The 15,709-nt window shown below is 35.6% G+C and overlaps 1 protein-coding gene across 5 annotated transcripts in view; it reads right to left on the bottom strand.

Annotated features, from left to right (window-relative positions):
- Positions 1-15,709, bottom strand: part of PDE1A (phosphodiesterase 1A) — a 346,255-nt gene that overhangs the window by 89,212 nt on the left and 241,334 nt on the right. For all 5 annotated transcript variants that reach the window (XM_059166853.1, XM_059166854.1, XM_059166851.1 and 2 more), the window contains one exon: positions 4,359-4,472. In XM_059166853.1, the coding sequence (XP_059022836.1) occupies positions 4,359-4,472 (114 nt within the window). The remainder of the gene's footprint in view (positions 1-4,358; positions 4,473-15,709) is intronic.

The following is a 15,709-nucleotide window of genomic DNA, read 5'->3' as shown; positions in this document are numbered from 1 at the left end:
AAATTTTGCTATAATCCTTCAAAGAAGGTCAGAATTCAAATTCTGTCAGAAACTTTTTATTTTTCTCACTTAAATCATCCATCAAGAGAGATTTTTTTTTAATTTGTTTTTTTATCTGAAACCCTGCAGTCACTAAAGCTTAGCAGGAAAAGGGGTGTGTGTATGTGTGTGTCTGTGTTTTAAACCAATTAATAATTTATTTTTTCCTGTTTTATTATGTGTTGACCTTTTTTTGAAGTCCAGCCCAAATTAAAAAAAAAAAAGAAAGAAAGAAAAAAAAGCCTCGAGGATTGGGAGGGAGACAAACCATAAGTGACTCTTAATCCCACAAAACAAACTGAGCGTTGCTGGGGGGAGGGGGTTTGGGAGAAGGGGGTGGGATTATGGACATTGGGGAGGGTATGTGCTTTGTTGAGTGCTGTGAAGTGTGTAAACCTAGTGATTCACAGACCTATACCCCTGGGGATAAAAATATATGTTTATAAAAAATAAAAAATTTAAAAAAAAAAGTAGGTTTTTTATATGAAGTTTAAAAGCAACTAAATGCTTCTCCACCTCTCTTCCTAAATCATCTGTTTTACTAATATTCCAAAGGCAAACTCTAATAATTGTATATGCATCTCAACAAAAACATTCTCAGTTGACTGCCGTCTTACTAAGTCCACTGGAAATCATATCACATCAAGGATTATTGCTCAAAAATTTCTAGCTGGTATTTTGAACTTAAATCACAGCCTTAGGAAGATACATGAGATAATCTTAGGTCTAACCAGTGGCATGATGGTAAATGTTTAACCACAGGCTTTCCAGAAAAAAACAAATCCCGATTTGTTACATTTCCCAGTTTCCATGGTGTAAATAAATACTCCCACTGTAGCCAATTTCAAGCTACCAATGTGGCATCACTGAAGGCAGAGTTGGAAGTGATGCAAACACAATCCACACACCACTGGGTCTGACAACCCTGACAGCACGTGAGCTTTCATCAAAACTTCCAGGAAGTCTCCAAAGTCGCCAAAGTCAGATGTTACCAAAGGGATGCAGATGAGTCTCGGGTAAGCTATGTAACCTTTTTGTCAATGTATTTCCTCATATGTATGAGGTATGTAAAATGATAATAATAAAGTTTCTAGCTCATGGGATTACTATGACAGTTAAATGAAACAGTACATTAAAATGCTTAAAAGAGTACTTGGCATATAGCAGGCTATAATAAGAGGCTTTTAGTAATAAATGTTAAGTATCGTTTTTCTAGGATCGACGATTCCAACTGTCAGAATGTTTTACACATTGTCATCTTTTGGAGGTCATTAAACACCATCCCGAGAGGATACCAGTTATAGAGAGAAGAGCACTAAGAGAGAGAAGAGAAGCCATGCCTTAGTTTCTGTCCCTAGCTTTGCCAAAGCCTACATCTGTGACCATTGTCAAACCTGTTTATTTCTAAGACCTTGGTTCTCTCATTAATAAAGTGAAGAAAGTAACTTCACTTCTGCCAGCTGCATAGGATTGTGGGGAGACTAATATGAGCCCTTGAATGGTCCAAATGTGGGGTAGTATCATTAATCCAATTTAAAAATTAAGATGCCATGGAGGCATGGAAGCGTTAAAATAAAATAGTGAAAAGGTGTGTGTCATTTGAGTAAAAATTGGGAATAACGTAGTATTAAGAGCTGGGTTTTTTTTTTCTTAAAGAGTACACACACACACACACACACAACTCCAGTTCTACCATGAAGCAGTTAAGCATTTTTTTCTTTCTGCAAAAAGCAACTTTCTAAAAAAGTAATTTTCAAATGAAAAGGAACTATACTTAGAAATGTAACATATGTGTAAATGAGTTAGAGATCATGGAGAACTAAGTTAACAAAATATCCATAGAATCGTAATTTTCTGGGAAACCTAATAAATATAGCATGTAATAATCTACCAATTGAAAGACAAGATATACTTAGGGGAACCAGATAGGTAGCATTATGCCATCATAGGATGAATAATGTAAATCTCCAAATAATTCTTTAAGATAAAATTGCTTTCATTTTATAAATAAATACAAAAAATAAAATGTCAGGGACAGATTAAAGAAATCTTGAATATATTACATTCACTCAATTTGTAGACAATGAAGAGCATACATAAAAATGAAGGAGCAAAGAAATTACAGGAACATCAGATTTTTTTTCTATTTACACTTTGAGTCTCTGTTCGCTTAGAAGAATAATATACATTATATACCTTCAGTGAAAGTTAACCAGGAAAACGATTATGCATAAAATTTATAATCTAAAAGGGTGGCTATGATTCCCCCTACCACTAATTTATGACTCTAAATCATGTTTTCACAGAAGAATTCTGTTCTGGGGACAAAGAAAAAAAATCACCTGTGCAACATAGCCTGCACCATGCCCTTTCCTGTTATTAGTGAAAATCCTCATGGTCTCCTATTAAAAAGGTCAGTACCTGATATAGGAAGGTCTCCAAGTTTCCTTAGTAAGGGGAAAGAAAGCAACATGAAACACTATGTACATAGTGTGCCACCTTCCATAAAAGGAGAACAGAAAAATATGAAATAAAAATTTGTAATACACTATTGAAAATATACATAAGAAATTTATGAGCAGATTGGGATGGGATAGGGTGGAGGCAAGACTTCCACGAGGTTCCTTTTTACATTATCTTGTTTTTTAAATCATGTGAATTTTTACCTGTGAAACAACAGTGTAGGGTGTGTGTGTGTGTGTGTGTGTGTGTGTGTGTGTTTAAGCCCAGGACACATGGATATGTAAGAACATCAATCTCATATCTGGTTTAGCAGTTCTATTCTCCACCAAGCTCAGGCCTGACTCATGCGTGGATACTTGCAGAAATGAAGGGGCATGATGGATGTCCCTGTCCCATCATCTGTCCCACTCACTCTGCTCTTTCTTATCGTTCAATGATGTGGTGGATATCACTGGAAATTATAGGAGTCAAAGGTTGTTACAAGATGGGTGTGTTTGTTGTCATGTATGGGACAGATGCCCAAATCCTGGTTATTTTTCTCTTCTGGGGAGCTTTTGTGTATCCTTCAGAGAACTTGCTACACCCTCTGGGGTGTTATGTGTTCGCTGATATTTGGGCTGCATCTTTATGATTTCTCCCTGGTTCATTCAACAATCACCTCATGTAGCCAGCCTCTTGTTCATCTTCTGAAGTCAGTTTTCTTTCAATACTGAAGTCAGTTTTCTAAAGACTTTACTCCACTTGCCTTATGACTTTGAAAAACTTAGTGCATTTTCTGTGCTAAACTCAGGAGGGACACGTCTATTCCTCCACAGTGTCCCTTTTACTTGTGAATTCAAGGTAGTCTGAACCAGTCTGCCACCTTTATCTCTGTTGAGATGAGAATCAGGAACCAGTCTCAGTACCCTCCAAACTCTAAGAGATAGTGGTCAAATCTCTTACAAACTATCATATCATACTTCAGAGTCTTCTATCAGCATTAGGACCCACAGGATGCCCTCTTAAGGTTCTGGGCTAAGCCTCCTCTTAGGGAAAAAAGGAAAAAAAGAGCAGTTCTCTCTTAAGGCCAAAGTTTCTTAATCTCCATAGGAATGACACTTAGGGGTGGTAACTCTTTGTTGTGGGGAATTTCCTGTGCATTGCAGGATTTGTAACAGCATCTCCAGCCTCTACCCATCACATAACAGTAACACACTCCCATTAACCAGACCAAAAATGTCTCCAAATATTGCCAAATGGCCCCTGGAAGGCAAATCACCTGGTCAAAGCCACAACACCAGGCTAAGAATGCTCTTCAAATAAATCCCCATTTTTTAATCTCCTTACCACTCTGCTAAGTATGAAGTTAAGTGATTAAGGTGTGAGCGATGACTGAATATGCTTTGGAGACTATCCCTTAGCAAACCCCCGCAAGATAATCTGATAGGTACATCTTATGAGAATGTGTGGACATGTGACACCCATTTTCTCAGCAGGAACTCTGGAATCTTGAGATAATAGGAAAATCCTTATATTGGTGACAATCGAAATAAGCCTACCCATGTCTCTGAGTTTATAAATCTTTGCCTAAAGGCAATGAGGGTGGGGAAGAGGACTCTTCAGTTTGTTCATTTTGTGACTTAATTGTTTGACTATTTTTTTATATTCACTATTTGGATTAAAATGTGTATTTTTAAAGAATGGATCATAGTCCAGTTAAATAGCTACAGGAAGAAAAACCTTTTAAATTTTAATAAGATTTTAATTTCAGTTTCATGACTAAGATATGCTAAATTCATGTTTGAGATAAATGAAGACCAGGAGGAAAAAGGGAAGAGAGGCAAAGAAGACAGAAGGGAAGATAGGCTAAAACATACCTTGTTTCATCAATGTAAACGGCTTCCAACACAGATGCTGCATATTCAATATTCTTCTTTAAGTCTACGACGTTAACATCACCTTTTTCCAGCTGCTTGACTAAGCATCTTAGTCTGTTTCATAAAAGTAGTCAAGAAGGAGAAATAAGAAGAGATTTATTATAATTATGTGGAAAATAGTCCAGTATTAAATACACAAATCAAGTTAAACTAGTAATGTATCTTTCTAGACCATCAAATAGAAATATTTTCAGGAATTTTTTTGATATAATTAAGTTCGGTTTTTGTCACTTAAACAACTCTTGAAAATTATATTCACCTCCCAGTAATATTAGGGTGGTAGACTATTATTTTAGATACTATATTTCAAGGACAGTCTTTCTGGAAATTCAAAACAACAGAAATATTTCCATAAAAGTATATTCCAGGGGTGCCTGGGTGGCTCAGTGGGTTAAAGCCTCTGCCTTCAGCTCAGGTCATGATCCCAGCATCCTGGGATGGAGCCCCACATCCGGATCTCTGCTAAGCAGGGAGCCTGCTTCCCTTCCTCTCTCTCTGCCTGCCTCCCTGCCTACCTGTGATCTGTCAAATAAATACATCTATAAAAAAAATGTGTGTGTGTGTATATATATATATATATATATATATATATATTCCTAACACTAGAATTTATTCTATGCCTGTTCTCCTTCTTCAGATTTGGTACTAAAAATTATTCAAAGGGTACTATTTATATCACTACAGTAGCATTATTCACTGTATATAGCAATCAAAACAAAAAGAAAGGCAAAAGATCTGAAAAAACACAATTATGATGAGAAAAAATATATGTATGTATGCTTAGTGTTTTTACTGAAAGGATTTTTCACCTGAGGCAAATCTATACAATATGTTCTCTTGTTTTTGCATATACAATGTGTCCCAACTTTCTGAGGAATTTTAAAGCATAAGGATCAACGAAGCCATGTCTGGATTCCTGACTCATAGAAACTGTGAGATAATTAATGTTATTGTTTGAAGACATTAAATTTGAGGATTAATTTTTTATGTAGTAATAGATAGCTCATGTAGTGGTATAATATGAATATGAATACTTCTATAAGTTCCTAACATTTTCAGAAACTTTTGTGCATTAATTATAAACCAAGTGTTTCTGAAGATATTATACTATACTAGGCAAAAAAGGAAAACATATTCTTTACTCTCTACAAAATATAGATAAACAATGTGAGGGCAATTAATCCATTTTCCTAAGTCAGCAGATGGAATTTAATTCCATTCCTGAGCAAAGGTATTTTAGAGAGAATGGAGTAAATCTACTTTCAGGCACCATTTTAGAGATAGTGTAGCAGATTTTCTGAAAATTTATTTTGGATTATTTTTTAATACCAAGGCTAAGGGTATAAAGATAAGTTAAAAATTTCAGCAAGAGTTTTGAGAAGTACTTTATTTCTCCATGGGAAAAAAGCCATAGCCTAGACTAAAACTTCTTATTCAGGAATCTACAAACAATTATTTTTTGTGGCATACATTTTTGTATGATAAAATATTAACAGATAATAACCTTGCAAAATAAAATCTATGTGTTAATAAAAAAAAGTCTTATTCATACAATCAGCAAAATAAAACAAAACAAAGATAACTAAAACAGGTTACTGAGGTAGGAACAACTAATCCTGTCTAAATAGGATGATAATGGAGTAACACATAGAGTGTTCTGAGATTTTTGTAATGCTTATGACCCAAACACATTATATTTAGGGAAACTGCTTTTTGTGTGTCAGAACAAAAGAGTCACAGCTCTGCAATGACTTAAACATATACCATTCATGTATCCTTCTTGTGAAAATTACTTGGTACAATGTGGTTGTATTTGGTGGTCGTATGATGTACTTTTAAAAGCACTAAATACTTCAGATGATTGGCTTCTCTTCTTTGGAATAAATAAAATCTTTTTATTTGAGTTAACAATTTCCTCCACTAAAAAATCTACATTTTTCAGGAATCCAGACATGGCTTCGTTGATCCTTAAACTCTTTTGAATCTAGGTAGAGTCATTCAACTGCTTTCTGGCCAAGGAGAGTGATAGGAGGTTGCTGAGTAAGACTTCCAGAACAATGACTTTGAAGAGGGTAACTCAGCTAGAAGGGATTCTCTCTTATCCTTGCTAGTGCCTTGCTGCCCAAATGTAGTGGAATCGTCCAGCAGCCTTTTAAGATCCTGAGTCATCCTGGCAATAGGAAGTTAACCATTAAGAATGGCAGAGAAGGAAGATGCCAGTGGCCTGAGTCCCATACTGTGAATCTACCCAAATGAAGTCACCCACCTCTGAAGTTATTTCATATGAGAAAACAAACAAAAAAAGTCGTATTTAAGCTACTAATCTTTTGAGACTTTTATGTCAGTCCTAACTGACAAGTCAAATAGGAAATGACTCCAAATGAAGAACTCAAGAATGGCAAAATCATCATGGAAAATGAATAGGGGATGTCCCTGAGAATCTAGCCACAGGTGCACTTCCTAAATGATGGGGTATCATCCCATCAGCAGATCAGATCTAATGAAATCTGTGACAAGGAACATGCTGTTTCAAAGAGACATCTTTATGTGGTTTAAAAACAATAAAGGTTATGAACTTTTATATTGTACTAGGGGTATAAGCCTATAATCTGGCACAAGAAATTGCTCTGAAAAAATACTCCAGAAAGGTTTTACCACCTCATCAGAAAATCGAGTTAGATAAGGTTATAACTTCAAAATCATAACCACCCCTATGTCCTATATACACACAAACACACTCCAAAACTCACTATGCCAACCCAAAAAGACTGGAAGGAAATATAGATTTGGGGGTTACTAGGACTTCTTTCTCTTTTATCTCCTTTGCCTATATGCACCAAATTTCCTCTAGCAAGTACAAAATTCTATTTACAGAAAAGGAAAACTGTTGTATTGTAAAGAGATTATTTATAATTGGAAGTGCAGGTTAATGGGATAATTTATATCATGATGATTCCAATTGTGAACTTGCTTTTGTAGTCAATTTATACATATAATAATCCCCAACAATCTTATTTAGACTATGATTTCAGTCCATTTATAGATAATACAAGGTCAATTATCTTTCTGAATCATTTTCACATGATTATAATTTCTAAATTAGTGGGTTCTAATGTATTAAGGCTTTACTTTATGTATGTATACAAATTTTTAATTTTTTAAAAAAGATAATTATATTTATCTAATTCCTAAGCCATCCTATGGGCCAATTCTCAGAACTAAAAAAGAAATCACAGTCATTTGCATAAAAAACCAGGTTCTCCTAATCTAGTAAAACATCTTTTTAATAATTATTTATCTATCTATCTATCTATCTATCTATTTATTTATTTATTTGTTTTAAGGAGGGGAGGGACAGGAGAAGAAGGAGAGAATCTTTTTTTTTTTTAAATTTTGTCTTTAATCTTTAGTATAAATGAATTTAACACTAGCTTGAGATACATTATAAAGCTTGAGGTAGTCATCAGAGCCACAAATTTCTAAAATCAAGGGGAGGAAACCTTAAGAATAATGATCTTATTATTATTCTTGCTAAAAGATACTGTATTATAGAATCATTCACAATAGGCAGAGAAGAAAGGACACAATTAAGATCTATGAAATTCTGAATAATGGGAATATGGTGAAATAATTCATCTGATGTTGATTGAATAGCTTCAAAGACCACAAAGTTATCTGCATATTCCCCTTTAATCTCTGAACAAAAATTATTTGCCATACATTCTTTTTTTTTTTTTTTTTCTTTTCAGTGTAACTGTATTCTTTGGTTTTGCACCACACCAGTGCTCCATGTAATACGTGCTCTCCTTAATACCCACCACCTGGCTCCCCCAACCTCCCACCCCCTGTGCCTTCAAAACCCTCAGGTTGTTTTTCAGAGTCCATAGTCTCTTGTGGTTCACCAGAAGGAGAGAATCTTAAGCAGATTCCATGCACAGCATGGAGACTGATGTGGAGATCAATCTAATGACCATGAGATCCTCCTGACCTGAACTGAAGTCAAGAGTTGGTCACTCAATTGACTCAGCCATCAAGGTGCCTTGTGATTTGGTTTCTTTCATCAGAGTAGGGAAGCATAGTGAAAAACAGTGTTCTTAATGCAAGGTCTAGGTATGTTCTTCTTGTCTCTGAAACTTAGGTTAAGTATATGTGTTAGATGTTCTAATCTGTGCAGGTTCCACAGATTGCTGGGTTGGAGAGTCCACTGGGTACTCTGCTGGGTAGCAGAACAATTTAACAGCTGTTGTACCAAACAACATAGATCACCTATTTATAAGTAGATGATGGTGCCAAAAAAGTCTTAAAAATCCAAGTCAGCTAAACAAATATTTAGCATTTATTACTATATACAGGGATGTGAGAGATATATATATAGATAGATATAAATATATATTTATACATATGAATACATGTAAGAATATAAGTGAATGCAATATTTAAGGATACACACACATATGATGCATGGGCACCTGTGTGTACACCACAGTACCTGTTTTCAAGGTATTTGCAATCTCTGGGGATGGCCTGACATATGCACATAATATGGTCAAATGTTGAAATGCATACATTTCTCATTACTTTTTTCACACAAACCTAATTTCCAAGAAAACTCATTTAGTCATTGTTCCTCAAACATTCTCTCATCATCCTAGGTTGAAATTTTTATCTCTTACTAAAATATCTATCTCCATATCCCATCTTTAACTGTCTGAACCATGTTTAGTAACTAGGCATATCTGGGCTGCTGCCTATATCATGAGCTCTTTGAAGATTACCATCCCTTGTGCTCTCTCCCAACTTAGAAAAAAAACCATACTAAATTTACTCCTCACTAACAAAATTGAAATTTCTCTGGCTTCCTTATAATTTCAATTTTGGGTACATGATGTTTTCCCAATTGGTTTTTTATCCAATCAAAAAATTATGAGGTAAGCAAAGAAGCAAGAAAATTGATCCATAATGAGAACAAAAATCATCCAGCCAAACTTGACCCAAATACAGCAAAGATGATAGAAAGCAAGGTTGTTAAAAGTCATTATTAAAACACAATAATATATATAACATTATGCCAATAAATTCAACAACTCATAGAATGAGCAATTTCCTTAAAAGACAAAAGCTACCCAATCTCAGAAAGAAATGGGTAAACTAAATTTGAAGTTAAAAATGTTAAAATAAAGAAAGCTTCAGACCCAGATGACTTCATTGGTCAATTATGTCAAAAATTTAAGAAAGTAATAACATATTCTTTGCAAACATTTCCAGAAAAATCCTATGTCCTAATCCTAATCCTATGTCATTCTGAGAGGTCAAAATTACTCAAACCAGATGAAAACAGAAGAAGAAGAAGGAAGAAGAGGAGGAGGAAGAGAAGCAACATATCAATAAATATGCCTCGTGAACTTAAATGTAAATAATCCTGAATATTTAAGGAAATCAAGCCCACCAATATATAAAAGAATAGTATATCATATAAAAGATTTATCCCAGGAATGCAAGGTTGTAATAAAATTGAAAAGTTAATCAATATAACATTATATTAAGATACTAAATAAGAAAAGCCATAAGATCATCTCACTAAATACTCAAACTGAAGGTTTTGGAGGGGAAAAGGGTGGGGTTGGGTGAGCCTGGTGGTGGGTATTAAGGAGGGCACATATTGCATGGAGCACTGGGTGTGGTGCTTAAACAATGAATCTTGGAACAATGAAAAAACAAATTAAAAGAAAAAGGCTACAGTAATAGTATGGTAAAAATAACATAATATGGTACATTACTAGCAGCAGTGTAGGTTGATAGATCAATGGAACAGAATATAGTCTAGAAAGATATTTATCAATATATACAATAGATTTTGGAAAATGGTGTAAAAATAATTTAGTGGAAAAAGGATAGCCTTCACAATAAATGGTGCTGGATAAATAGAAATATCTATGTGTGAAAGGAACTTTGATCCATACATGTATCACAGATCTAAATGTATATCCTAGAACTATAAACCTAGGAGAAAACATAGGAAAAATTTTGTCATCTTGACTCAGCCAAAGATGTCTTATATACAGCACTTAAAGCACTACCTATGAAAAAATAATGTTGAACTTCATCAATGTTAAGAGCTTCTGTTCTTCAGAGACATTTCAAAGAATGAAAAGAAAAGCCATAGACTGGAAGAAAATATTTGCAAATCATATATCTTTTTTAAAAAGATTTTATTTATTATTTGAGAGAGAGCATACAAGAGCACAAGCAGGGGGAGCAGCAGAACGAAAGGGAGAGGCAGTTTCCCCACCGAGCAAGGAGCCTGATGTGGGACTCGATCCCAGGATTCCAGGATCACGACCTGAGCCAAAGGCAGATGCCCAACCGACTGAGCCACCCAGGTGCCCATGCAAATCATATATCTGATAAAGAATTCCTATCCAAAACATAAAGATCTTGCAAAACCCTATCATAACAAGACAAGCAACCCAATACAAAATTTGCAAATGATTTGAACATACTCTTCACTAAAAAAGATATATTCACAGCAAATAATTTGAACATCTTTGAGAAGAGGCTCAAAATTACTAATCATTAGAAAAAAATCAAATTAAAACAGTAATAATGAGATGCAACCAATCGCCTATTAGAATAGTCAAAAATAAAGTAACTGGTTATATGAAATATTGGCAAAGATGTTCAGCAACTAAAATTACCATATGCTATTGTTGGGAATGTAAATAGGTACAATCATTTCGAAAACAGTTTCTTAAAAAGTTAAACATGCATGTACCATATGAATCAGCCATTTTATTCTTCGGTGAAGAGAAAAAGAAATATATGTCCTTTCAAAGACTTGTACACAAATGTTCATAGAAGCTTTATTTGTAATAGCCCTAAACTGGAAACAATCCAAATATTCATCAAGAGTAAAAAGACAAACTAAGACATATCCAACCAAAGAAGTTCTATGCAGCAAAAAAGGAATGAACTACTGACATGAGTAAATGCCAAATAGTTATGCTGATGAAATAAGATATGTGCATACTGCGTGATTCCATTTATACAAAATTGTAGAAAATGCGAAGGATTCTTATAGTGACAGGAAGCAGATCAGTGGTTGCCTGGGAATGGAGGAGGTGAGGACTGGGAAGGAAAGGGAAGAAAGTATTACAAAGGAGCTCAAGGAAGCTTTTGAAACTAAGAGAAATGTTAATTTTCTTAATTGTGGTCATGATTTCATAAGTTTCATACACTATTTCATCAGTGTTTGCATAAGTCAATTTTTACCAATTATAACTTAAAATACGTAATCAGTAATTTGAGATAGAAAAAGGGCATATACAAAATAGATGCTTCTTACGTATCTTCATTTTTCATCAATTTAATACTAAAATTCTAACATACACATTGGAGACATGAAAAAAATATGAACCAGCATTACACTCCTAATCTTCTCCCAATGGGAATGACACCAGTCTTTGATAATTTTTGAGACTATTAATATCAGGTTGAATATTATGAACAGATTATGATCTTAGCTTTTTGGAGGGACTTCCTTACCTTCAAATGATCAGAATACTTAAAGGAAGACAGAAATGAAAATAGAAACACTATTTTTGAAAATTACTGACTGGCTCTGTGATTCAATAAATAGTTACAGACTAGAAACAATTTCTATCTTTAAACAATGAATACTTAGCTGTTGAAATGACTGAATATTTTTCTTATTCAAATATAGAGCTGCAGCTTTTCAAATGAAAAAATATGAGCATAAACTGGTGTCGTTTTCTTAATCAAGTACTTCAAATACTGTTAAGTTACTGCTACATGACCCCATCTTGCAGAGGGACCACCTGAATAACTAAGATATGAAAAATATTCTCTATCTATGCAAGTTGTTATTAATTCGAGGATATAAACTATCCAGGACATCCTTAATTCTATAGAGCCTGCTTAATAAATAAATTAATAAAATCAATTTAAAAGAGAATTGCTAATTGTTAAATCCCTATTAACATCCCCACTGGTGACCTTATTGAAATACAAAAGTGAGAAAGATGTAGTTCTAGTAACACGATACTGAGAAGCATAAAAGATAAAGTACAAGATTATCTCTAGCAGGTATTAACATTAACACTAAAAGATGGCCTTACACAGGAGTACAACAAAAACCCACAAATATGGACTGTCAACAAAGAAGCTACTATGTAGTTTTCAGTAAGTTCTGTTGCCTTTGATTCCAGTATTATAAAAAATGATAGTAAGAAGCCATTAAATTTTGAAATTCTCTTATCTACTCTGCAGCTAAGTGCTTAGGAAACTAAATCCTAACCTCAGTCTAAGAAGCAAGGCATACAGATTTAAAGTATTTTTAAGACATTTTTATTTCATTTATGTAAATACTATGTAATACTATGTAAATACTATGTAATATTATGTAAAACTCCTGTTACCTTTATTTTATGAGATAAATGACTCCTAAAACAATTGGTATAATTAAAAACAATGGGAACGGGCGGAGAAGTAGCAGGCTGAGACTACTTCAGCTAGCCGGAGATCAGCTAGATAGCTTATCTAAAGATTGCAAACACCTGAAAATCCATCGGCAGATCGAAGAGAAGAAGAACAGCAATTCTGGAAACAGAAAAACTACCACTTTCTGAAAGGTAGGACCGGCGGAGAAGTGAATCCAAAGCGCCGGGAAGATAGACCCCAGGGGGAGGGGCCGGCTCCCGGCAAGCAGCGGAGCAACGGAGCACAAAATCAGGACTTTTAAAAGTCTGTTCCGCTGAGGGACATCGCTCCAGAGGCTAAACCGGGGTGAAGCCCACGCGGGGTCAGCGTGGCCTCAGGTCCTGCAGGGTCACAGAAGGATCGGGGGTGTCTGAGTGTCGCACAGATTGCGGGTATTGGAACGGGAAAGCCGGCTACAGAGACAGAGCCGACAGTAAGCTCACAGCTCGGTGTTACCTTGAACCGGTCGCAGGCTCGGTGAGCTCGGAGCGCGGCCGGAGGTCAGGCAGACGGGAGTAACTGGGCACTGTTCTCTGAGGGCGCACTGAGGAGTGGGGCCCTGGGCTCTCGGGTCCTCCGGGCCGGAGACCAGGAGGCCGCCATTTGTATTCCCGTCCTCCAGAACTCTACGGAAAGCACTCAGGGACCAAAAGCTCCTGAAAGCAAACCCAAGCAGATTACTCACCCCGGCCCCTGTTAAGGGCAGTGCAATTCCGCCTGGGGCAAAGACACTTGAGAATCACTACAACAGGCCCCTCCCCCAGCCGAGAACAAGTTCACATACCAAGGAGTGCGGTTTCAATACCAAGGAGAGCAGCAGAATTCCAGAGGAGGAGAAAGCAAAGCACGGAACTCATGGCTTTTTCCCTGTGATTTTTTTTTAGTCTTGCAGTTAATTTGATTTTTTTCTTTTTCATTTTTTGTTTTTTTTTCTCGCCTTCTGGTAAAAATTTTTTTTTTAACTTTTACCTTTTTCTTTTTTAACGTTTTTAAACTAGTTTATCTAATATATATATTTTTTCTTTTTTATATATTTCTTATTTGTTTTATTTTTTAAAATTCTTTTCTTTTCTTTTTTCTTTTTTTTATCTTTCTTCCTTTTTGAACCTCTTTTTATCCCCTTTCTCCCCCCTCACGATTTGGGATCTCTTCTAATTTGGTTAAAGCATATTTTCCTGGGGTTGTTGCCAACCTTTTAGTATTTTCCTTGCTCCTTCATATACTCTTATCTGGACAAAATGACAAGACGGAAAAATTCAACACAAAAAAAAGAACAAGAGGCAATATCGAAGGCTAGGGACCTAATCAATACAGACATTGGTAATATGTCAGATCTAGAGTTCAGAATGACAATTCTCAAGGTTCTAGCCGGGCTCGAAAAAGGCATGGAAGATATGAGAGAAACCCTCTCGAGAGATATAAAAGCCCTTTCTGGAGAAATAAAAGAACTAAAATTTAACCAAGTTGAAATCAAAAAAGCTATTAATGAGGTGCAATAAAAAATGGAGGCTCTCACTGCTAGGATAAATGAGGCAGAAGAAAAGAATTAGTGATATAGAAGACCAAATGACAGAGAATAAAGAAGCTGAGCAAAAGAGGGACAAACAGCTACTGGACCACGAGGGGAGAATTCGAGAGATAAGTGACACCATAAGACGCAACAACATTAGAATAATTGGGATTCCAGAAGAAGAAGAAAGAGAAAGGGGAGCAGAATGTATACTGGAGAGAATTACTGGGGAGAATTTCCCCAATATGGCAAAGGGAACGAGCATCAAAATTCAGGAGGTTCAGAGAACGCCCCTCAAAATCAATAAGAATAGGCCCACACCCCATCACCTAATAGTAAAATTTACAAGTCTCAGTGACAAAGAGAAAATCCTAAAAGCAGCCCGGGAAAAGAAGTCTGTAACATACAATGGTAAAAATATTAGATTGGCAGCTGACTTATCCACAGAGACCTGGCAGGCCAGAAAGAGCTGGCATGATATTTTCAGAGCACTAAACGAGAAAAACATGCAGCCAAGAATACTATATCCAGCTAGGCTATCATTGAAAATAGAAGGAGAGATTAAAAGCTTCCAGGACAAACAAAAACTGAAAGAATTTGCAAACACCAAACCAGCTCTACAGGAAATATTGAAAGGGGTCCTCTAAGCAAAGAGAGAGCCTACAAGTGGTAGATCAGAAAGGAACAGAGACCATATACAGTAACAGTCACCTTACAGGCAATACAATGGCCCTAAATTCATATCTCTCAATAGTTACCCTGAATGTTAATGGGCTAAAGCCCCTGTCAAAAGACACAGGGTATCGGAATGGATAAAAAAACAAAACCCATCTATATGTTGCCTCCAAGAAACTCATTTTAAGCTCGAAGACACCTCCAGATTTAAAGTGAGGGGGTGGAAAAGAATTTACCATGCTAATGGACATCAGAAGAAAGCAGGAGTGGCAATCCTTATATCAGATCAATTAGATTTTAAGCCAAAGACTATAATAAGAGATGAGGAAGGACACTATATCATACTCAAAGGGTCTGTCCAACAAGAAGATTTAACAATTTTAAATATCTATGCCCCCAACGTGGGAGCAGCCAACTATATAAACCAATTAATAACAAAATCAAAGAAACACATCAACAATAATACAATAATAGTAGGGGACTTTAACACTCCCCTCACTGAAATGGACAGATCATCCAAGCAAAAGATCAGCAAGGAAATAAAGGCCTTAAACGACACAGTGGACCAGATGGACATCACAGATATATTCAGAACATTTCATCCCAAAGC

Source organism: Mustela lutreola, chromosome 3 (assembly GCF_030435805.1).
Source record: "Mustela lutreola isolate mMusLut2 chromosome 3, mMusLut2.pri, whole genome shotgun sequence".
NCBI classification, from domain to species: Eukaryota; Metazoa; Chordata; class Mammalia; order Carnivora; family Mustelidae; genus Mustela; species Mustela lutreola.
This window is presented reverse-complemented; position numbering and strand designations above follow the sequence as displayed.